Consider the following 24,840-nt stretch of genomic DNA (forward strand, 5'->3'; position numbering starts at 1 on the left):
CAGACTTTCTTTATTGTTTTTATTTTTATTTTTTACAAACAGTCAGGATCTCAGTTCTTACAAAAGACAATGGTTCCAGAGCAGGTTAAAGATCCAGTTCTTATAGAAACATCTTGAGGACCCTTTTAAGGAAAGCCTCATTTTCTCTAGTGTAATGCACTGCAGAACGTCCTGAATCCATTTATTATGAATACGGGGGGAAGAGTGAGACCATTTTGAAAGAATGAGTCTTCGAGCAAGTAATGTGGTGAATGCGATGATTTTTCATGTGGACTTAGGCACATTGTGAGAAGAGTACAATCCAAAGAGGGCAGTGAGGGGTTCGAACAGTATGATTTGACCTGTTGTTTTACTAAGTGTTTCAAATATTGGTGCCCAAAACTCGGGCGATCAGTACTGTCTCTATTGGCACCATGTGCGTCGGGATATTGTGTCGAAAAGTTGTCGAAATAATGCTGCAAATGTTTCATTCAAAAAAATTCAGAGCAGTGAAGCTTAAAGGTGAGGAAAGTTTGAGAAAATGCTTCAGTTGTTGTCGTTAGTCATATCCCGATATTTTTAGGCTATATATATATATATATATATATATATATATCCTGATATTTTTATTGCAAAGTGAGAGCAAAATGTTTAACATAAATACTGTATAACAACAGGAGTACCTTTTTTTTTTTAAATCAAAACTCCATAAAGTGCACATTTAAATTAAAAAAAATCTTTAATAAAAATAGCCTATGAAATAAAATAGGCCAATCTTTTTTTAAAAATAAATATATTTTTACATGAGAAAAGAATAGCAAACATTACAAAAGAACTAAATATGACAAACCCTAGTAAGGGCAACATTTATATATGAAGAAAGAAAAAAAATTGTATCGATATACGTGATATGGTCAATTCCACATTTAAAAATATATCGATTTATATTTTATATTGATATATCGCCCAGCCCTAGTTGTCGTCCATACATGTTTGACATCAGTTAAGTTCAGTTTGACTGAATATTTTGGCCAGTCTGTGGGTTTGACTCTCATTGTGAAGAAATAACAAGAGTGAAGTGAGATGACCAAACCATTCTTGATTGTATTTTATTTTGTGGACACAAAATGCAGTCAAACAGTTAAATCGCAATATATTGTATCGTAATACTCACCATATCACAAAATGCTTAAAACCGCAATAATATCGTATTGTGACTCAAGTATCGAGATAAAATCGTATCGTGGGGCCTCTGCTGATTCACACCTCTACTAGATATAGTGGGACTTGCCTCTAAAATTACGTTGTTTTGGCACTATATGTTTTACAGCTCCTAGAGATGGACATCCCCAGTAATACTGTACTTATCATGTGACACTATGGAAGCCTCAGGCTGGGACTTGGGGATGGAGGACTGTGATACAGACTGTGAAAAATCTGCTCCTCAGTGAGCTTAAAATAGAAGAAGGTCAAACCGATATTTTCAGTACAGACAAGATGCACGTTCCAGCCAACATAAATCTTGGAGAGACAAAAAATTGTTTCATATTCTTGGCTTGATGTTTGTGCCAGAATGCGGGGGGATAAATGACATCGATATTGCAATATGCTCTTTACTGATAAAACATGTTTGCACACATAGCCAAACAGCAACATCTATGCCTCGACTGGCTGGCTCTGGAATCAATACAGCCCCTTGAGGGATGGTGGTTTTCTTCTTCACTCAATTCTGAATGGCTGGGTTGTTTTTTTTAAAAACATTTCTCCTCCTTTGAAGACTACCTGTGTTGGGACTCCTACGTTCCAGCTTGTGGCAGATGTTATATCAGCGCACAGCATCCGCTCACTCAGCTGGCGCCAAAATTTCAATTACAACACACAACTCGGAGCAGAGATTTAATGTGGGTTAAACGTGCTGTGCTCTCCGTGCCACCTCATACTAAGAGACAAGTGAAGAAAGATTGTCACAGTGGGTCGTGCGTGGGGGGGAAAAGCAGGAGGACTTGATGAGTGTTTGCATTTAAGATGCTTTGTTTTTCACTCATGGGCTCATTCACTGTTCACACTCAGACCTATGACAAATAATGCACTAAAATTCATATACAAGTCATGTAATCTAGAGCCGTTGTGAGACAAGTCCAGGTGTGCCGTGGGATATTGGGACAACCATATCCTATTAATGCAGTATACACCTATTCACAAATATATCAACTAATTTTTAATTTACTATGTAAGTACTTTGTGCGCACTCATTTCACAATACAGAGGCAGACTCTATCCTACCCTCAAAATAATAATTTAAAAACTTTCCCTCAAAGAGAACCTTAGTCGTTCTGCCATTTGTTCAGTTGCCGGGGGCCGAATATTAGAGCAAATCAAAGCAAAGAAAAATAAACATTCACAGAGTGATAACAAGTGTTATAGAGGCTGTTTTGCATGGATATGAATACATGTGTGCCTTCAGATTTTGGCTTGCAATTTGGTGTGCCTTGGGCAAAAAAAGTTTGAAAACCACTGACAGTGTAAAGAATGACAATTATTCATGCAGGGAGGAGGCCGAGGTGAAGGGATGGTTCAAACAAACATAGTAAGTAATTAACTAATAATATGATGCTAATAAAGGGCTACATGGTGGTGGTTAGCGCTCTTACTTCACAAGAGGGTCGCAGGTTCAACTCCGGCCTGTGGGTCTTCTGTGTGGAGTTTGAAGGTTCTCCCCGTGTCAGCGTGGGTTGTCCTCGGGTACTCCAGCATCCTCCCACAGTCAAAAAACATGCATTTAGGTTTAATTGGTGGCTCTAAATTGCCCGTAGGTGTGAATGAGCGCGATTGTCTCTCTCTATATGTCAGCCCTGCGATAGTCTGGCGACCTGTCCAGTGTGTACCCCGCCTCTCTCCAGCCCAAGTGCAGATAAGTGGTTAAGGATAATGAATGAATGAATATTACTAATATAAGTAACATTAACAACAAACGTAGTTAATTTAACCCAAACCACGATCTTTTCCTAAACCTAATCTTAACAAATAAAAACATTTTACCCAGGAAACTTCTCTTTGTGTTGCATAGTTAACTAACTACTATATTTTAATCCAAATCTTTTGCTAAATCTAACCCAAAAAATGCAGAACTTTTAGCAAGGAGACTTTATGTCCCATGTTACAGAACTTTTGTGTTTAACTAATGTAAGATTTGTTTTTAACAAATGCGGTCTGTGTCCTCTGTTATATAACCTAGGCTCCTTGGGTAACTAATGTAAGTCACGTGACAAGCATTTTTATTTTTAACCCAAACCCTGAACTTTTCCTGAGCATAACCGAAAAAACACAGGACCAACAAATTACCAATTAAGACTGCTCATTGTGTCCTGTGCTACGTAACTTTGGCAGTTAATTTAGTTTTTTAAACCTAATCAAACAAACAGAGGACTTTCAACTGGAGACTGTATCTGTGTCCTATGTTTTTAACCTAGGCTAAGTTAGGTTATTTTTAACTCAACCCACAATCTTTTCCTGAACCTAACAAAGTGGTTTGTTGTCGAAACAGGTTCTGTACTGCAGGGGCTTGCACAGGTGCAGCAATGAACAAAAATAGCGCCTTACTCTTTGTGAGACATCGTACAATGGAGGACAGGTTGACAGTCTAGATGACGGACTACCTTTTCAACAGTGGTTGTACCAAGGAAGCACAGGATATGTTTTTAGGGGTCAAGACTGTCAGTGCACACTGCAGGAACACAAATCAGCCACAAGCCACTGTCACTTATATGATGTTTTATTTATTTATACCTAAAGTCCTAGCAGAAAAATGTGAAATATCTGGATTCAGCCAGCACACGTGTATACATCTGGAAGATCTCTGTGGGCTGACGTAACACTGCTGCAATATTGCATAAAATACATCTCACCGTATACATAGGTCTATCAGTATTTCATCATGCCCATCATGTTTGCTTGTTCTACAAGAAAATATTTCTCAATCGTTGTATCCTGGAAGTTCAATATGACTTAGTTATGAAATATCTATCTAATCTAAGTCCTGGCTGATGTACAGTAAAGAAAGACACTACAGTCCCATTGTGCCTAAAGCCGTGTCACTGAAAAGGTTTGTTCGTTAAAGCCAGGCAGTCACTCACTAAGACCTTATATACCCAAGTTCTCAGGTTGTAATGGTGTGCCTTAGACTCAGGTGATGGCGGGCGTCCACCAGTTGAAACGTCTGTGGTTTGTCCCGAAGTGTACTTGGGCAAGAACCGATTGAAGTCTGAATGATTGTCGCTGCTGATGAACAGGTGTTATCCTGCATTCTAGCCTCTGCCACCACTGTGTGGATGTGTGTGTGACTGGGTGAATGCTGAAGTGGTCGCAAGAGTAAACAACACAAAGTCAAAGTCAAGGATAAACCTGTTAATAATCTTAACCCATAAGAACCCAGACCTATTTATCATTGAAGGAAAATTATGGGGGATTATACCACAGACCAAGTGGACTACATAGAACACATTTATGATTTTTTTTTTTTTAAATACTATCCCTAAATGTCAAAGATCTGTGATGTGACATATAAGTTACAATGGGTGTTTATGGAATTTATGTTCATAATATTTCTTCTTCAATAAAAAAAAAAATAGACACATTTTCTGCTTACAGACACACAAAATTGTAACATTAATAGTGCTGTTTAACCAATTATTTGTCAGATTTGTTTTTAATTAACAAAATAATAATAATACATCAATAATAAATAAAAACAAAAAACCATGTGCCTTTTTGTTTTCATCTCCATAACATATATCAAAATTGTGACTTTAATTTGTTCAGGAAACATGATCAGAACAAGTTAAATGCAATAAAGGACACCCTATTCACAGATTATAATTGTTAAATGGGTTTAAACTTGTCAAAAAAAAATAAGCTTTTTGAAATTAGCTCCTTTTTCACATTTCTGTTTCCAGTCACAGCCACATTTTGGAGAAGTCACGTCTTGTCAAAGTCACATGACCACCACACCAGGGTGTTGAGTATGTGTCGCTTAGGGATTTAATGAGGTAATGTGAAGCATAAAGCTGAATATGGGAGATTATAGAAGATTTAAAGTGTTTGTTACACTGGTGTCACCATGGGTTCTTATGGGTTAAATGTGTTCCCAGTAATATTTGTTACTAAACATACTAAAGTAACATGTCACATGACATGAATTAATTTAGGGCCAGGCGGTATATTGGTATTATGAGTTATACCGATATATTTTACAAAGAGATATGTAGTTCAGACAATACCGCCACACCAAATATCTTTGATGTTGCCTTCACTTATGACTATTATTTACGTTGTTTGTTACGGCTGATTGCTCCTCTCAGCGCTTGACAGGCACAAAGCATTCTTTGCTGCTCATACAACAAACTTTAAAAAAACAAAAAACATAGGGGACACGGTGATGATTGATAAAGAGCAAGAGCTTGTTCGAAAAAGAAAACAATGGTTCTGTTATTTGGAGGTATTTCATATTTTGGATTGGCAGATGAAGAACAACATGACGTTGTTCGCAAAACATGCCACAAGCAAATAGCTTCTAAAGGTGGAAGGTTTTGAATTTGATAAAGTCTTTAAATAAAACAGGTTGATAATGATTACTTGTGACATTGAGTTAAAACACTTAAAATACCAAAATTTATCAGATATCGCCATTCGACCTAAAAATACTGGGATATGAGTTTTGGTCCATATCGCCCACCCTTGAATTAATTTAATGATTGAAACAATCTAATCATGCAGCATGAAGTAGAAATCTAAAGTGTTATTGTGTATTTAATAATTATTTTGTTTAAAAGACTGGACCGATCTGACGCCCCATGGCAACAGTGGTGGAATGTAATTAAGTACATTTACTCAAGTACTGTACAACTTTGAAGTACTAGTACTTGAGTATTTCCATTTGATGTAACTTTATACTTCCACTCCACTACATTTTGAGGTAAATATTGAACTTTTTACTCCACTACATTTACCTCCCCCCTTTAGTTACTTTTCAGGCCGGTATTTAACATCAAAAACATGATCAATTGAAAGTGATTAGCTATTTTTATAAATAAAAACCTCATGACAGTATATTCAGTAGTTAAAATGAGCCCTATCTTGAGAAAATTAACAAAAATGCATTAATAATAATACAATAATATATTTAGAATATGTATAACAATTTGAGTGGGGTCATTCTGCATTAAGAGTACTTTTACTTTTGATAACTTAAGTACATTTTGATGCTAATACTTTTGTACTTTTACTTAAGTAAGTTTTGAATGCAGGACTGCTCTGATCCACCCGCCTTGTAATGATGAAGTGGATCGGCTTATGGATCGTCAATTGTGGAGGCAATGCATTCCCAGCCGACTGCTGATTAATTTTGAATGCTGAAGCTGATGAAGCTCCATCTTGACCAACATCATTACTTACTTTAACCAATGGTGCTACTTCATCACTCAGTAACTTCATCAGCAGACATCTATTGCACGTCTGTCCGTCCTGGGAGATGGATCCCTCCTCTGTCTCGCCCTGAGGTTTCTTCTTCTTTTTCCCCTGTTAAAAGGGGTTTTTGAGGAGTTTTTCCCTGGCTGCTGTGAAGGTCTAAGGACAGAGGGTGTCGTACCATGTACAGTCTGTAAAGCCCTTTGAGGCAAATCTGTGATTTTTGATTTTGGGCTATATAAATAAAATTGACTTGACTTATCGATATACTGATGTATGCCTGCAGGTGAGCTCGCCACATCTCCCCCACGCCCCGAGAGCCCTTTTTCAAAAACTTTAATCCTTGCTCTGAATGCCAAGTTTCCTTTTTATCTGGAGTGTCAGTGAAGAGAAATCTCCACAGACACCAGACATCACAACTCAAGATTACTGCCAGATACAGAGAGCTCTCCCTGGTGGCAATAGGCTTAAGAGGAAAGCAGATACAACACCGATCTCTGAAGTTGTTACTCTGTCTAAAATGTATATAAAAGAGAATGCAATAATTCACTAATCCTGTTTGATATATATTCCACTGAAAACTGTACAAAGACTGGGAAAGTCCATTTTATCTTCAAACTGATACAACTTTGTTTTCAGGGGGGGTTGTGGGGTTGTAGAATCTGCAGCTCCTCTTGGCTTTATAGACCTTTACTGTGAGTTTCAACTCATTGTTTAGCTGTCTGGCTGCAACTTTCCTGTTTTGGCAGACTGTACACTACATGCTCATAATAATTCAGGTTAATAAAATAAAAAAAATACACCTTTCTATTTTAAAATGAAATTAAAACTCATGTTCAGACGAGCATGAAATCTCGAGTTTCAAACACCAGAACCAAGACTGCAGTGGTCCTGGTGTTTGACTTTTCAGGACACATGAAGTGTGTGTGTGTGTGTGTGTGTGTGTGTGTGTGTGTGGGAGTATTAGGTGCGTCATCACACTAAATGGCATCTGCGTATTCATGCCGGGCAAATTACTTTTCGTATACTCATCTGGATGAGCTGTTTGTTTGGGATTTATTTTTTTTAGCTGCTCACCTCTCTGTGCTGAATTAACATACAAAACGAGGTCAAAAGTAATCAGCCGACAAATGGAAAACGGTCTCATGACAGCGTCAGTGAATGACAAGTGACAGGTGAGTGACACAAGCGACAAGTCAAAGTAGGGCACAAAAACATCAGGCTGCTTCCAAGTGTCTGATTCTCTCTCTGTGGCAAACAGGCTCTTTTTATTTGGATCCAGTTACTGGCATGAGCCTCTTTTTCTTCATTCTTCTCATAAGTTAATTAGGCCCTAAATTTGTGATTGATAATTTAAATACCTGTGTGACCCTCTTCTCATCATTTTAAAATAGATCAAGTGGCTGAAATTTATCAAAAGCATAATGTATATGAGCTTCATCTGCAGCCATGGCTCTGCTGTTTACACAAGAAGATTAAAATGATCTTGATAGTGATTTGGGGAAAATGTTGAGGCTGGATAGCTAACATACTGTCAAATTATATTGATATATTGATACTGTTTGTCAACCGTACGCAATAGAATTTTAACCTTTAAATCTTGCTAGCATCACGTTGGCTTTCTTTCTGCATAATAATAACAACTTAGAATGGGGGTTCATGAGTTATTGAGAGTGGAAAGCCGTGATGAACAGGTGGTGTTTGAGGAGTCTTTTGAAAGTGGCCAGGGATGAGGCAGTTATGATGTCTGGTGTAAAAAGGCTTCCAAAGTCTGGGGGCTATAGCACTGAAGGCTCTGTATCCAAAAGAAAAGTCTGCAGTCTGTTGGAGGGGATGGAGAGCAGCCCTGTGCCTTAGGACTGCAGCCTCTGGGACAGGGTGTCATAGTGGAGGAGATCCGCGAGGTACTGGGGGGCGAGGGAATGGAGGGATTTGTATGTAAGCATGAGTATTTTGTAGTCAATGCGAGATTTGATGGGGAGCCAGTGGAGGTGGAGGTGGAGGTGGAGGTGGATGAGGGTGGGGGTGATGTGCTGCCAGGTCTTTTCTGCCAGTAGGGACCCTGGCAGCTGAGTTCTGGATGGACTGGAGTCTGTCCAGGGCTTTTTTGGGAACCACGGGCAAGACTCCATTGCAGTAGTCCAAGCGGGATGTTAAAGGCATGGATCAATGTCTCTGCAACAGAGTCAGGGAATGATGTCTAGAGTTGGGAGATATTTTTGCAGTGGAAGAATGCAGTTTGAGTGATGGCTTTGATGTGGGAGTAAAACAGGGTAGGGTCCAGAATGACGCCAGTAAGAACCTTATTGGATGGTAAGAACCAAATATTGATTTGATTTAGATTAGATTTCTTTTGTTCACTCACTTTTTAATTGATAAATATACACATATTGTATATATATTAAGATTTCTATTTTTGAAAGCATTCTTATTTTTTTTAGCATTTTTTCACACCTGCCTAAACTTTTGCACATCACTGTACTATATTCAGTACAATACTATAGATTAGGGGTGTGACAAGATCTCGTGCCACGAGATCTCGCAAGATTTGTGAGCTATCTAAACTTCTATTTGTGACCTGTGGGGGCAGTAAAAGGAAAAGAAGAAGAGGAGGAGAACGAGGGGAAGCAGCAACCAGCCATAGGGGCCGTTAGCTTGTTAAGAAGAGTAAGAACCAATCGAAGTGGTACAGTCCTCCTGCAGCAGTCTCTCCCAGCTGCAGAGCCTGAGTTTGCAAATTAAAAAATAGTTCTGTAGCAGTATAGTGTGTATGTGCTGCTGCTGCTGCAGTAGGTGTTCACTTAGCGACCTCTGTTTGTGTACAACAAGCACAGTTAGCGATACCAGTTAATTTAAGTTTGCTATGTTTATGATCAGCGGAGATGCTGTGCATAATTAGCCATGCTGCCTTGTTTTGATCAGCTGCTGATGTCGTGCACAGTTAGCTTCAGCCACAGTTGCTTCTCCCGTGTTTAATCTATTGCTTATGTGATCACGGACGAAACTGTCGCTAAGCGATTATGTGACGATCGAAAAACAATACATCACCTCCGGAGTCTCGTAAATCCCTCTGGGGGCCTTTTTGTAAAGGAGACATGCAGAGTGAGCGGACATTTAAGAGGTTGCTGCCTGAGACTTACACTGTGTTCACTCTTCCCCCTAAAGGAGACACAACTTATATTGTTTGAACTTGAAAAAAGAAAGAAATATTTATTTTATTTATTTTATTTTAACTTTTATACATTTTAGTTTTAGTTTCAATTTGTGGAAGAAGAAGTTTATTAAAAGCTCATGCTTAAATCATGCATGTAAAGAGTTATAATAAAACATTTCAAAATGCATGTGCAACTTGGTCCAGTCATATATTGTGTCATTGTAGTATTCTTAAAATCTCGTCTCGTCTCGTGAGCTGAGTGTATCGTCACACCCCTACTATAGATACATCATATACTGGGACTATAGATGAAAATTAGCTTGTAGCTAACTCTAGTACAGCTGAGAGTCAAATAAACAAATAAATAGAATATATATATATAAGCGGGTCAATGCCAGATGAAGTGGTCATAATCAGGAATCCGCTGAGGCAACCATTCTCTACCTCCATGTTGTCCATTAATTCCTGATAATAAACACCTTGTGCGGCATTGACCCTTACATATAGCACTTTTCAGAACATTTACAGTCAATTTACACCAGAGTGACTAAAAGGGGGGACAAAGGTTAGCAGATGGAAGATGCTAACAGAAACATTTACATAAATGAAATATACTTATAAACAACAATGCAAGATAAAAAAGTACATTTGTTGCCTGACATTTAGCCATCGCTGATCTTCACATCCCTGCTGGTCACTCTGAATCTGCCCACAGATCATCTGTCTTACAAAATAAGCTTAGAAATTAATAAATAAGAACATCAGCATTGCTTGTGTAAGCAATGGCACTGTGGGGTGCAGCAGACAAACGGCTCAGACTATAATGAAGTGGAACAGAGGGCCGACCGTTCAAAACACTCGATCTGCACCATTAGAGAAATAGCAGGCTGTCAGATCAAGTTGTCACATCTCTGCATTTTGTAGTTGAATAAAAAAAAAATCCACATACAGAAAATCAATAGCACAGAGAAGTGAAGTTTATACTGACTCTTTATGGTGTAATCTTTGGTTTTAGCACAGAAAACTGGAAGAAAATGCAATTTTAATGCCACAGACATCAGCAGCAATGTTACAGTGATGGCCTTTGTTTGCCAAATCCACTGCCTGGCAACCTGATCATACTCATTATTTTATTATTCATGTATCTGTGGCCCTGGACAGTTCAGTTTAAATTTGGGAATAGGATCTCTCTGAAACGGAGAACAGGGCATTAGGAGTATTACATCAGAGGATCGGCTTTCCTGAGCTCTCAAATCAAAATTACCCATTGAACCTCATCCCCTGTAAATTGTCTACTGACTGGAAAGATGACTTTCAATGAGGTGCAAAATCCTGCATGTTCCAAACTCTGATAGAGATTACAGAGGTGGAAGAATTCATTTTCATGGCGGCGGGTAATGATGTTACTGGAGATGGTATTGTCTTAGTGAATTGGGGTACAGCTCCATTACAACAAATTTAGTTTCATTGCCCTCAACCCTATCGGAAACTTGAGTTGATAGGCATAGTAGTTGAGTAGTTTGAAGCTGTTGCAGCCACCAAACTCCTCCACCTGTGCCTGTGTGAAACTATAATTTAGATGCTGCTCAAAGGGAACGTGACATTTTGAGGGTAAACAAAAAAGCACTCCAGGTATGTGTGGTTATGTCAGCACTACCTGCAATCTTTTTGTAATGCCTTTTTTCAGTGCCTCTCATCCTTTATTTGGAACAGTGGTTGGCACAAAAACAACAAATAACACTGATTCATTAGAAAGATTTTGTGCCAGGAACAGCTAGTACTCCTCCATCCCCTCTAAGGTTGAGTGCTGAAAGTCCTGCCTATATGCTTTCATGCCAAAATCTGACTTTTCTTGTCAAATAGATAGCCTTTTTATCCTGCTATTGACAGCGCTTGTCCAGTGCAACAACTTGTATCCATTCATCAGGAAAGGTCATCCTCCTGGGAATATTTAAGTTATATGAGGTAATGATCAATCTGCATCAACTGTCATGACTAAAGGTCAGAAAATGCCTCTGGCTCAAATATATGTTTTTTAAAGTTTATTATTAGTTTAGGCATGACAGCGCAAGTCCATCTGTTGGTCCATCACTTTGGTCCAGACTGAAACACTTTTATAAACTAATAGAAGAAGTGAAATACATTCTGTCATTTGGACTTTCATGGTGCCCAGAGGATGAATGCTACTGACTTTGGTAGTGCCCTGGCTTTGATCTTTCCTCTTGCTCCGTCATGTCACTGGCCCATGTTCACCAGCTAGACTCTAGTCTGCTGTTTAGTCCTGCTCAGGTTGTGTTAAGTTGTGAGCCAGACCCAAAAGTTGTGGGCCAGACAGCTGAACCAATGCGGAAGTGCCTTAAACCTTCATCCTTTCTAATGGCCAGCAGGGGGCGACTACTGGTTGCAAAAAGAAGTCCAAAATTCTATGAGAAAATGACCCTTGATTCATTACCTCAGTAAACATTTTCCCACTGAGCTCATGGTCTCAGGATAGAGGCATAGCCATGTGTTTCCATGGCACCGTTTACTTTTAAATAGCCATGAATTTGTTTTTGGTTTACCTTGAAATATGGAGGCTTACTTTAGCAGCTACCTCACACTGCGAAGCCAGGAGCCAGGAGCAGTCATGCTGCCGATATTGGTGGGTGTGTATAGTGTCCTCAGGCAATCAGATACACCTTCTTGTCCAAATAGTCACTTCTGGCTCCAAAACTACTTCTACACAAGATGGTGATAGCCAAAATGCCAAACTCTGCCTCTAAAATGGAACTCCACAAACCAATGGTTGACATCGTCCACTGCTTTTACGCAGTCTATGGTCTGAAACTTTCTATTAAAGATTTGTAAAAACCGACAGAACTGTAGTTTTAGTTGATAATTTTCTGCAGTTTGATCACTGCGAGCGACTCTGAACACATTGTCATAGTGTCATGGCATTTTAGCATGCTAATGTTAGCACTTAGCTCAAACTCCTTCTGTGGCTAAGTACTGCCTCACAGATCTGCTGGCATGGCTGTAGACTCTGTTTTAACACAATATCAACATTAAAAGGGCAAATGAACTTTATGTCAGCAGTCATAAAAAGACAACTGGCGTTCATGAACTGCAACAAATGTTCCCAAGAAACCGCCCACCAGTGTCATGGGAAAGACAAGGGGGGTGTGTCCTGTCTGTGTGTTCTCGCTGGTTGTCACTCAGCCTGACAGCACTTGACTGATAACAGCAGAGACAGTGGCTGCTGAACAGAGGCTGCAAGTTCACTAAATAATACACAAGCAGTTGAAAAGTTGAGCTTTAGAAACACTGTTCTGCATTTTCCCGAGTCCTTAACGGCAGTTTAATACATTCAAGGAGTTATTGGCCCAAATTGGAAAAGCGGTTGGCAGCTATTTAAAAGTCAAACAGAAACATTGATGAAGAAAGTCATGTTTGATTGACCCCTTTTGGCAAGAGAATTATGTGGAGTGTTTCTTGCGGGCAATTAGCATGATTTGGGCATTAGGGTTAATTAAGAACCAGCAGGGAAGTCTGAGGGTTCCTACATTAACCTCAATGAGGGTAACTGTTTTTGAGGATGTAGAATTTATACTCCACCAGTAAAAATCATTATTATGTGCTGTTTGAATCCCATTAAAGGGCCAGTACAACGAGATCTCCATCCTTAACAACAGAATAGACCATTTGTCAATACCACCCATAATGACTCACATGAGTTTGTCAAAATTACCCATATGAGCGTTTCGTGGCTCACGGTACAGAAAAGGGTTCTAAAAGTAGCACACGTCATTATACATACACGTACGGTTCGCGGTTGTAAAATAAATAAATAAATGCTGCAGTTTCTGTGAATTTAGGCTACAAAACCACTGACCTAAGTTTAGGGGGAAAAACTTCCTGGTAAGTTGTTATAAAAGACAGTTTAAACAGTAGTGAATTATCCCAACCATTTAATGGTTGGGATAATTCACTCGTCATGGTGATGAATTGAGCTTGGCTCATACTATTACTTGGCAGAGGACCTGGAAAACGGGAAAGAGGAAGTACTGGTAAGAACTGGCTCTCGAATATTTCAAGTTGGACGAATATGACACCATATAATGCAACAGGAACTGCAGAAGATCCATCAAAATGGAAAGAACTGGTGAAAAACATCATAGTGCACCTACGGCCACTTGGCTACGGATATTGATGATGATGATGAAACAGTAAATAAATGTATGTAAATACCGGAAGAGAAGTATTAACAAGGGTGACGTGAGCCACATAAGTTACGTGAAAAGATTACGTAAAAGTTTATGTAAAAATGTACTTTTTATTTTACATGGGACATGAACCCCGTTCTCCTGGGTGAAAGTCCACCGTTTGTTCTCCGCATCACCTTCTATCATTACTACTACATCCGCCAGAGCAGCAGAGGACAGTCTAAAACACAAATGTGAGTCTTATTTTGTTTATATTGACATCTTTGAGGGGAGACCAGTCTGGCTAGTGACAGCGTCATCAGTAGTTGCCAGGTTGTGGTTGTGTTCATAACTCTGATGTGGTGTGTGTGTACAGTACAAAATAAGTGGAAAATCAACACATTGAATTATTCACATCCTTATCGAAATTATTTATTTCCCATTTTCAAGGCTAAATCTTTCACAACAGCATTCATTTTAGTCACAGTGGAGATACTGCCAGTTTTCCTGAAACAGCTCATTAATTGTGACTGAATACTGTACCATCATGTAGAGAGAACAAGCTGGGAATGGGACATGATGCTTTCAAAAGGATTTCCCACTGAAAAGGTGGTATTTCTTTTGTTTTGTCCAAATGACTAGTGTTTTCATGTAGCTTATCATCATGGAAACACATGTTGTCTGGTCCGGAGAGCAGCAGTTGCATTTGAAAAGCCAGAGGTTTGCGTATTCACTCCTCAGTCCTCGAGGACCTCATCTATGTTTAGTCCTCACAGGCTCGCAAGATATTTGCCTCAATAACAATTATATTACTGTCACCATATTTGTATCCCAGAGCAATTCAAACGTGAACCAGAAGGATGTGAACCGCTTCCAATTTTCTTTTTGAAAGGCTGCGAATATTGGTTCTTAGGCCTCCCGCAGCGCGGCAGAACAATGTCAATACTCGCGCTGAGCAATTTGTTTTCTATTTGCAAGTCCACCTGCGTCTCTGCACAGGTCACCTTAACCACAGTCTATTCATCTCATCCTCTGCTGACCTTTTTAAGAAATGGCTCCAAATTGACTTTGTCACCCGTTTTAGGGGGAGTGGGTGGGGGGAGCCACTTGTACTTCTCCACTCAGAAGTCTATTTCCATACTAAAAAGGCGGATTTTGACAGTCGTGTCTAAATCTGTTTAGGGAAAGCATTTTCACAGGCACAAAATGTGTGTCCGCACCCACGCCATCCGCTGCATTTCAACCACTATTATTAAATGGGGTCAGTGGGAGAACAACACCACCAAGACTGAAAAATCTCTTTATCCTCAAGAGCCCTCTTGACAAAAAAAGCTGTTTTTTTCTGGATGGTGTTTGAAGAGAAAGAAGTTCCCTAAAGCAAACGCCACTTAAAGAGATGGAAGATCTGATAATAATGCGAGCTCTTCCAAAGTTTGACTGAGATGTTGCAGACATCAAAGAAATCACTTAATTGCTTGGAAAGATCTTCGACATCTGTTCCTGTATATAAAAATGACACACTCCTGAACCTTTGAACTCGTCATCTAAACAGTTTACACACACGTTGCTGTTCCTGTAGGAGGATTTATTACTGTACTCTGCTATGAAGACATACTGTTGAACTATGGTCACAGGACCAAGGCAAAACACTTTTTTTCTCTCAACACCATGACTTCTACAGAATGCATCCCCCATGATATAACAATCTCCCAGGTCCTGTTTTTTCTCTTAAGTAAAATGTCCCACATAACTCCCACAGGGCAGAGCGATACTGTTGTTTCCTGGCGGTCTTAAATCCCTGGGGATGCTTTTCCGGACATTTTTAGTTTCTGAGTATCCCTGCTGGGAATATGAAACCAAGGTCAACGACCTGCACTTCTGTCACGCCTATCACTTATCATGTACTTGTTATCAGATTATAAAAAGGCTTGGCAACATTCTTCACAGCAACAACTCCTCATTTTCGCGGCAGTGTTGAAAGCCTTCTAGGAATTTTTTATTTATCGCAACATGAGTTTTCCCTTGTACCTAATGAGTTTTTTTCCGTGTGTAACAGTAATTTGTCAGTTGTTTATCACACACAAATGACAGCTATCACTCACACACAGCACAACAAGATTCCTCTCCACCCATTCGTGCCTGAACCAGCCCATCTCAGTGTTATCTCATCTTATCACAGGAACCATAAAAACCTTTTAGCTCTCACAACACACTTCAAGACAGTAGTCACTTTAGGAAATTAGCTAATTTGACCATCTGCCTGCCTTCGTATAGTCCAAAACAGTTAATATATCAACTGCACAGACCATGGGTCAGCAACCTTTACTAACAAAAGAGCCATTGTTGGCCAAAAAAAGAGGAAATGTTGCCATAAACCTTATTTTGAGTCTTATAATGAGGATATAACAGCCAACTAAATCAGCCCTCCAACATTACTAAAACTTAATGAGCATTTATTAATATGATTTTTGTCAGAATGCAACAAGGACCCAAGTGCAAATGGGAGGCTTTGGCCAAAGATGGAGTTTTAGGCACCTGGCTGTAGACTTTCGTAAGCTATGAAGCACATTTTAGTTGACTGGAACATTGTATTTAATGCCGGATATAAGAAACACATTTTTACAATATGAATGCAAATAGCTTTGGTCCTGCACCAATGATACATTGAATTAAAACTCCTGTTATGTTGTGGTTCAAATTGACCCATTTCAAAGTAAAAAAAACAACAACAAAAAAAACAATTAAAAGTATTTATTTCATTAAAAAAAAGAAAGTAAAATAAAAAAATCATTGTCATGTAAAACTATTGTATTTTATATGTCTTTCCAATGTACATAAAAAAAGTTTTAACATGCATTTTTTAAATGAAAAACTAGTGAATTATCCTCATTGAACCATTATCTGTGAAGGTAAAGAACAGCATTGCACTAAATATTGATTGAAGTGGTTAGTAATGAAATATTAACAAAGTTTATTGGGATTTTTTATTTTCTGACACTTTTGGATAATTAAACATGCCCCGGTTCAAATTGACCCATGAACATTATTGCTGTTCCTGAGAATAGAACATAACAGGAGGGTTAAAATGTAAGGAAATAATAATGCATTCTTTCTAATGAACAGCAGGACGCAACTGCACTGGTGCAAAAAGAAGTCCCATTGTATGGTAGTCTATGAGAAAATGAGACTTCTTCTAGATTTATTACGTCTGTAAACTTTTTTTGGTCTCAATCACTAGTTTCAAGTATTATTAAATACAGCATGATGTTCATTTCTTTAACTTTCGGCATGAATACAACTTTTGAGCAGGAAGATTATGTTACCCCTGTTTCCAGCTTTTATGCTAAGCTAACCAGCTGCTGGCAGTAGCTATTAAATTTAATGTAAAGACATGAATTCAGTATCAATATATCGATGTATTTCTGATTAAATATATATTAAAACCATTTCCTTCTACTCTACCTGTGTTCCAAATATGACCAATAACACGTAGAGTTATGAAGCCTGTAGGCAGTCTTCTTTTTATTCTTTCTTTGGCTACTTACACCAACACATTCATAGCCAAGATACAGTAGTCAAGTAGTTTAGGTGGTAAAAACCAGTCAAGTCTCTGAATAAATACTGCACTTTAAGGACACAACCATCTAGCTTGGCATATATATTGTACAAAATGTTTAATGCTGACCTCATGTTATAACGCTGTACATATTTAACATAAACAAGAACACCTTTTGAAAATTAAGTGCAGATTCAGTGTTGGCACATTAGAGATAATTACTGCTGCTAACCCTTGCCCATTTTTCAGATAAAATGAAATAAAACATCACTATGATGAAAGTTCACACAGTAAACAATACAGGCTATTCTCTTCTTTCAGGTGCTTTAAGCTTTGAGGACTCTGCAAATTCATGCTTTTCATGATGCAGCAATAGGATGATGAATGCAAAGTATCTTTTTGAAATAACCACAAGGCCTTCGCTTTGAAAACTAAAGTGAAAGGGTGCAGAGATTATGAAACACAGCAGCTCTGTGAGGAACTGGTTGTTGGCTAAAGCTGCTGTCTAACTCCACTGTGCTTTCGAGCAGACAGACCATAATTAAATAACTTGATGATGATGTGGTTCATGTATAATATCTTAAGAGTAAATTATAGTCCTCACTTTCGATCTGGCTGCATAATTCCTCATTTCACAGCATTGAGCTCATCAAGAAGTGGTGAGAAAGCTTATACCAGGTCCCTTCTTCCTTGTCCTACTTACAGAGATTGTCTGTGGATATTAGAACTGCAGTTGTTGTCATATTGCTGTCAGACAATCCTTGCACGACTCACTTAAATGCAAATCTCTTTCTTATTTTTGAAAAATAGTTTTTTTTTCGATGGAAGAACAGTATATGGATTTGTACAGTGTCTGACCAAGAAGTTACCGCATTCATAAAGCATGGAAGTGCAATTCTAACAAGACTGAGCCTCAATCTGAGGCTGGACTGATTGTCGTTTTGGACACAGAATCTTTGAGAAAGCCCTTCGAAAGCTGCTGTGGCACAGAGGGTAAAGGAACGGGTTGATGGCAGAGTTCAGCCAAAGAAGCCAGAATGTGATGTCATACCAGTAGTTCGCCACGCATTCACCGCTACAGGCGGCACGAATGATCATCAGCAGAGTGTATGGAGCCCAGCATATCCCAAAAGTGCAGACAATAATGGCCAAAGATTTGGCGATCTTTTTGTCTCGAGACAGACGAGATCCCTGCGTCCTACGGCCGGGAGGCGCCATGCAGGAGGCCGTGTGCTGAAACAGCCTGGAGTTTTTTCGGTCAGGAGAGAGCTTCTCCCTCTGCATGAATATCTGACTGTTAGTAGGGTCCCCACAGGAGGAAGGGGTCAGGCCGTCGTCATCCTCGATAACGGCGGAGATGGCAGTAGGCTCAGTGGACGACACCTTCCGAGTCTTCACGAAAAACACCGCCCAGCCTCCTCCGTCTCTGTGCTGGGATTTCTTACTCATCCTCTGCGCCTTGAGGTCCTCCTCGGCGCAGATGCCTGCGTTCTTGGTCCTGCGGTGGATGTTCAGGTAAATACTGAGGTTGAAGAAAGCCACGGACACAAACGGGGTGAAGAACTCAAACGTAGAAGCGCTGAGCAGGAAGTACCAGGTGAAATAAAACTCGGCGTAGCACTCGTGAGCGGGGACGACGCTCTGGCCGACGATCGACTCCCAGAAGATGATGGCGGGGCCGTAGAGGAGGAAGGCTAACACCCACACTGCCACCATCTTGAGCACAGCCTGGCGGGTCATGTGTCGCTGTGCTCTGTATTTAACCTGCGTCAAAAGAGAGGAAACAGTGTGACTCACAGCGATGAACATAAACTCTGCAGTAATTTGTGATAATCCACAGCTGCTCACAGACTAACAAACGTGCTTGCTTCTGCTCTGGGTGCCTTGTTCAAACGAAGCCCTGTTTGTATTATGAGATGCTGTAAATAAAACCCACTTATTCAGCAGTGTGTCACTGAAGCCGAAGAGAGGGAACGGGAATGTCAGGCTGGCTAAGAGCCACATTCACTGATGCAACACAAAAGTGTGAAAGAGACATCTGGTTTCTCCGATCCAGTCCTCCCTCGTCATCACCTCATTGTCTTAACGCTCCATTTTCACTTCACGTCTTCTCAGTCCAAACTCTCTCATTAAGCATGGCTCCTCTATTTACCATCCTCTCTTTTTTTTTCTTTGCCTCAAACCATCTTTCTGCAACAGCTGGTTGTACCACAGACAATGCAAGTGTCACCTTGGTTAAAGAGCAACTTAAAAAAATCCACTTCTCTGAATAAATAATAAATACGGCCACTTCATGATGCTAATATCTGATTCTGGCCCCGGTATCAAGGGTTCGTTACAAAAGCGCAAGACTCCCCATTTCCATTGTAAATGACAAAAATCCTGCTCTCTAAGGACTGAGAATTAATACATAAATAAATAATTTTCCTACTAGGCTGCTGAGTTCAAACCCTCAGTCAAAAGGGGGATAAAAGCAGCCACAAGCAAAGAGTTATTACCATACAAGTCCGAGTAAGCAGCTAAATACAAGTGTCTTTCTGTAAATGAAGCTCCTAACAGACTTCTTTATGTAAAATAACAAAGGCATCAGTCATCGAAATATTTCAGTTTAATGCAATGAAGCACAGACAGAAACATGTCTGGGAAATGTATTCTTGGAAGTTTTATAATTGATGACTAATGCTAGCTTTTTGAAAGGGCACTGTGTTAAAAAGTAATCAACTAACTGGAGATTATATCAGGTTTTACACAGATAATGACAATAGGGGCAATAAATATTTGTTAGCTTTTGGGCTTTAAAGGTGCACGGCAGCTCTTTAGTATTTCACTTGTAGTTGCAATACATTACATGCTTCGTGGTTTTTCAAATTAAACTTCTGTGTTCACAGCAAACTGTTAACTTAGGGTGTAAAACAGGGTTGGGCTTAAAAATATTTACCTCCCAGCAAACTAAAGGATGCAGTCAATCGTTGACTCCAAATAACATTGACCCTTGACACAAAGGTGTCCTTGGTTAAAGTCCATGGTTTGTTTGACCCCCCCATACTCTAAGAATACCTTTGCTTTCTTTATATTATGTTCATTACTCAAAGCATCAGTGTCTGACAAGTTGGGAGTGAGACTAGGCGAGTAGTTGGGGAACACACAAGAGACTTGAATTCGGCATCTCTACTCCTTCTGTCTACAGTAAAAGGCAAGTTCCAAATACTCCTACATTAGATATCCTACATTTCCCATGATGCAAATCAGCAGCATGTTTCATTAGACCCTAACTGCTTCCTAAATGCCCACTTCCTCCAAACCCCACACTTTTACACTATGTGCAAAATCCCACACTAGGCACTGCATACCTAAACACTTGTACTATGTATCAACGTTCCTTTGTGTAAATTAACAGTTATATGTATCTTATATCAGACTTTATTACACATTGCTTCCTGAGACCCTCCATGCCGGTCGGAGACACATAACCACAGTAATCTCAGCGACATCAGTTAATACTTAAATCCCTGAAAAAAGATAGGCAACTAGTCCAATGGTTGCAGGTGTTTAAAAATGTTTTTCAGGTCCGCTGTGAATGCTCTCCTTCATTGTCTGTTTACATATCACAACCACATTGAACTATTGGATATTTCCCGGTGTAGTGTCCAGTGTTGCCATACTATAATGTTTCACAATAAAAAATATTATGCTTCCGTGCATACTGAAAAAAATCAGTGTTTTAGTGTACTAAATAGCATTAGTTTGGAATATCTGATGAAGCCACTGTCTTAATCCCAGGCCGAAATTGCCCTCATCACTATTGACATATCATATATAATCTTTGGGAAAGCTCCTCCAGAGCAACAGAAGACATGATAAAGCCAGTTTTATTGACTGCATCAAATAGTACTTCTTGTGACAGGCTCAAAATCCCTTTTAACTGCATTATATCCGTCCTTATTGACTACAGAGTGTCTGCATCCAAAACATTTACTTACTAAATTAGCCAGACAGCTCAAGCTCCGTGTCCAAATTGACTAGACAAAACTATAGATTAAAGCCAGACAGTGTTGTAAAGGAATAAAGCGGTGAATGTCAATGACTTTCACTGCCGAACAAACTCCCCCGAAGAATGACACATTTTAGAATTGACTGTGGTAGTACGTCAAGATGTGCATGTGTGTGTGTGATAATGAGCACCTCTGCAGCCTGTACTTACTGCTCTTGTGACAGACAGGAAGCGGTCATAACTAATGAGGACAATGTTGAAGACTGAGGCGGTGCAGAGCAGGTAGTCCATAACCAGCCACACCTTGCAGAGCCCCTTACCCAGCATCCAGCGGCCTGTCAGGTTGTACGGGATGTACACTGGGATGCAGAAGGCACCTGGAACAGCCACACACAAGACACATAATGCATGATGATTCAATGCCCTAAAACCAATACTGTATTACCACCCACACCTCTCGAAGACCCCCAGACAGCCTGGATGTGAGATCCATTACATGTGACAAAAAAATTACTAGGTGCTGCAAGGTACCAAGGCAAACCCCTGCAGAGATAGAGACATTTTAGGAATAAAAGCAGCCTGGGTTGTTTGGTTCATTAGAGAGAAGGGTACAATTTATCAAATGCAGCAGATAAGAGCAGCACAAAGAGAGGGGTGTGACTGCCTTGCTGAAATAAAATATAGTGGTATTGCATGGTAATATAAAACATGAATGAAGCAAAAAGCTAAGCAAGGTCACCATAAACTCCTCAATGACTCACTTGTAATCACATTGTGGGAAAATTACAGTGTGTTTTGGGCGGTGGAAATAGCCTTTTAGTGGGGGTTTTCATTCATAGGGAGAACAAGAGACTTGAAATAGAGGAATTTGAGCGAGGTGACAGAGGAGACACAAAGAAGAGGTGGCACAAACTCACCCACGAGAAAATCAGATATAGCAAGGTTCAGAAAGAAGTAGTTGCTTTGAATTCTCAGGGTTTTATCCACAACAAAAGCCATGATGACCAGCGCGTTTCCAGCCACAACAACGACAACCAGAGTCACCATGAGGACCGATAAGATCACCGCCAGGTAGCCCGGGAGGACAGTCCCAGCCTCAGATACCGCAGGAGTCAAGTTGCCGCTGGAGTTAGACTCCAAGATATGCGCGCCCATAGTTAATATAACGCCAAAATCATTGTAGACCTTTTTCATTTCACGCACAGAAACAATGAACAAATCCATTTAACGTTCCGCTCCACTTTATCCGGGAGTCAATCATGACTGGAGACCTGTGGGTACATGAGAGTACTTTTCCCAAATCTTCCATTTTCCTTGGAATAGTTCTGTAATATGGAGAGACACGAGTTTAAATTAAATATATATATTTTTTTTTAATGATAATTGGCTTATAATTGTAGGTCCTCTGGGTTTTCTGTCCTCCCTTTGGTCAGACGCCGTTTAAAACTGTGCTGCTGGATGTGCGGGTACCGCGGAGCGCACACTGGCTTTTGTCACCACTGTCAAGAGAGCTAGAGTAAAAAATAAGTTCTATATCCCCTCATGTTTTTCAAAATAAGAGTCTTACGGCAGCGCGTTTGGTAAAAAACAAAACAAAACATACATTTCAGAATTTGAATTTTCAAAGCAATTTTTATTTGTTAAATCACATTGACTGTTTTACAACACGTTACTTTACAGAACATGATATTCAGAGGCACATACGCTAAAACGGCAGTCGAAATAACAAGACACAATTGGCGGTTAACCTGTTAAAGCTCACCATAAACCATGCCGTCTTTCCAGTTGTTCACCGGGTCAAAACCATCCCAAACACAGTGCACTTCAAATACTTCACATGGGTGAGTTTTCAGTACGATACTTGTCAAACGTTTACGCTTTTATTTTGTAGGCAGGACCATTTCCGGTCGTAGTCGGGTAATTTCTGCGCACTTTGAAGTTTGGCTTCTTTGTCCGCGCAGCCACTGATCAAAGGCTGAAGTCTGCAATCAAAAGCTGATGCGATTCAGACGCCTGAAGCAGACCGAGATGAAATGATGTGCGCTGCAGCAGCAGGATGTCTGCAAGGAGCCTCATCTTACTCTCAGCTGGCAGATATTTACACCAAGCATCAAGTTCAGTCATTCTGTCAAGTGATTCAGAGGTCAATGTCCACTTGGCAGATGACACCATGAATTACCATCCTCTCCCTCTTTTGTTGTTTCCTTCAAGGTTACATTGAACATAAATCACTTTTAATCAACTCATATATACAAATACCCCACTTATAAAACATCCTGTAAAATCAGTGGTAGGCTACTAATTTTTAATTAAAAATCAATGGTGCTTTTATATGAAGCCCCAAAGTGTTCAATTTAAGATAAATGAATGCCATTAAGAAATATATAAGAACATGAATTAACGGTGTAAAATATATGAACGTATACATTATTCAAACTCAACTCATTATTATGAAATGGTATTTCTTCATTCATGTTTTATTATAGGCTAAAATATTAAACTTTTACTAAAGTTAATTTTTATTTCATCATAGACATTTTATTTCAAATGTCCTTTTAATAACTATATTTCATTTAACTAATGCCACTTTACATGGTAGTTTTAACCTCCGGTTAACATTTACGTGTATGTATTTATTTTCTTAAACTATCTTTTATAACGCCTGACCAGGACATTTTATCCCTAACCTTAAAGAAGAGTTTGTTTTCACCAGCGCCTATAGAAAGTATAGGGTGTTGTATAATATAATATTTGTATAATCGATGCATCGCAATCCAGATGTGGATGATTCTGCATCGATGCAGTGACAGTCCATAATCAGACAATTTGTTGTTTAGACATTTTATGTTAACATTCAGTTATATTGAGGAGTAAACTGCACTAGTATACAAACTTCTTTTTGTTATCATTAATGTTTCTTACTACAGTTTGATGCCCTTTTAGTATTAATATCCTAAGTACATCTGCCGTCTGCTGTCTGTTCAGAATCAAGTCATGTTTGTGATGTTTTCCACATTTGAGATCAGGAATGTCCTTAGAGCAGTAGGAAGTTGTTACAACTTGACTCCAAAAGTCGGCTATACATTTTGTAAAGCACTTAAAATAATAAAAAAGTGAACCCACATTTATCAGACCAGAAATATTTATTGATAAAAAATAACCATGTGTTGTAATATATAAAAAAATCAAGGATCTAATGCATCATGATGCAAATCAAATCGAATCGCGAGACCAGTCGATTACCACTGATGAGGCTCATTCAGTGGTCTGATAACATTCGACACGAGTGATTTCGTTGGTGGGTGTAGTTCAGAAGAAATAAAATAGCTTTTGTATGACACTGCTCAGGACAAGGTCTGTGGATTATCTTAAGATGAACCAGGTGATGATTTCTAGAAAGAAACATTGCTGTTCAGTTTTTCAAATATATTCTTTTGACAACTTAAACACCACAAGCCAAGTGCCATCATATTACAGCTGCCCACTCAACAACTCAAAACAATCTAGACTGATAAAT

General features: G+C 39.3%; 1 protein-coding gene across 1 annotated transcript; it reads right to left on the reverse strand.

Annotated features, from left to right (window-relative positions):
• Positions 1-16,558: 16,558 nt before the first annotated feature.
• LOC131977895 (histamine H3 receptor) lies at positions 16,559-22,769 on the reverse strand. The gene is made up of 3 exons (XM_059341358.1): positions 22,241-22,769; positions 21,534-21,700; positions 16,559-19,096 (listed from the first exon to the last, which is right to left on the reverse strand). Exons 1-3 carry the CDS (start codon positions 22,545-22,547, stop codon positions 18,230-18,232), a joined length of 1,341 nt encoding a protein of 446 aa, XP_059197341.1. The 5' UTR covers positions 22,548-22,769; the 3' UTR covers positions 16,559-18,229.
• Between the last annotated feature and the right edge of the window lie 2,071 nt (positions 22,770-24,840).

This window comes from Centropristis striata, chromosome 9 (genome assembly GCF_030273125.1).
Source record: "Centropristis striata isolate RG_2023a ecotype Rhode Island chromosome 9, C.striata_1.0, whole genome shotgun sequence".
NCBI classification, from domain to species: domain Eukaryota; kingdom Metazoa; phylum Chordata; class Actinopteri; order Perciformes; family Serranidae; genus Centropristis; species Centropristis striata.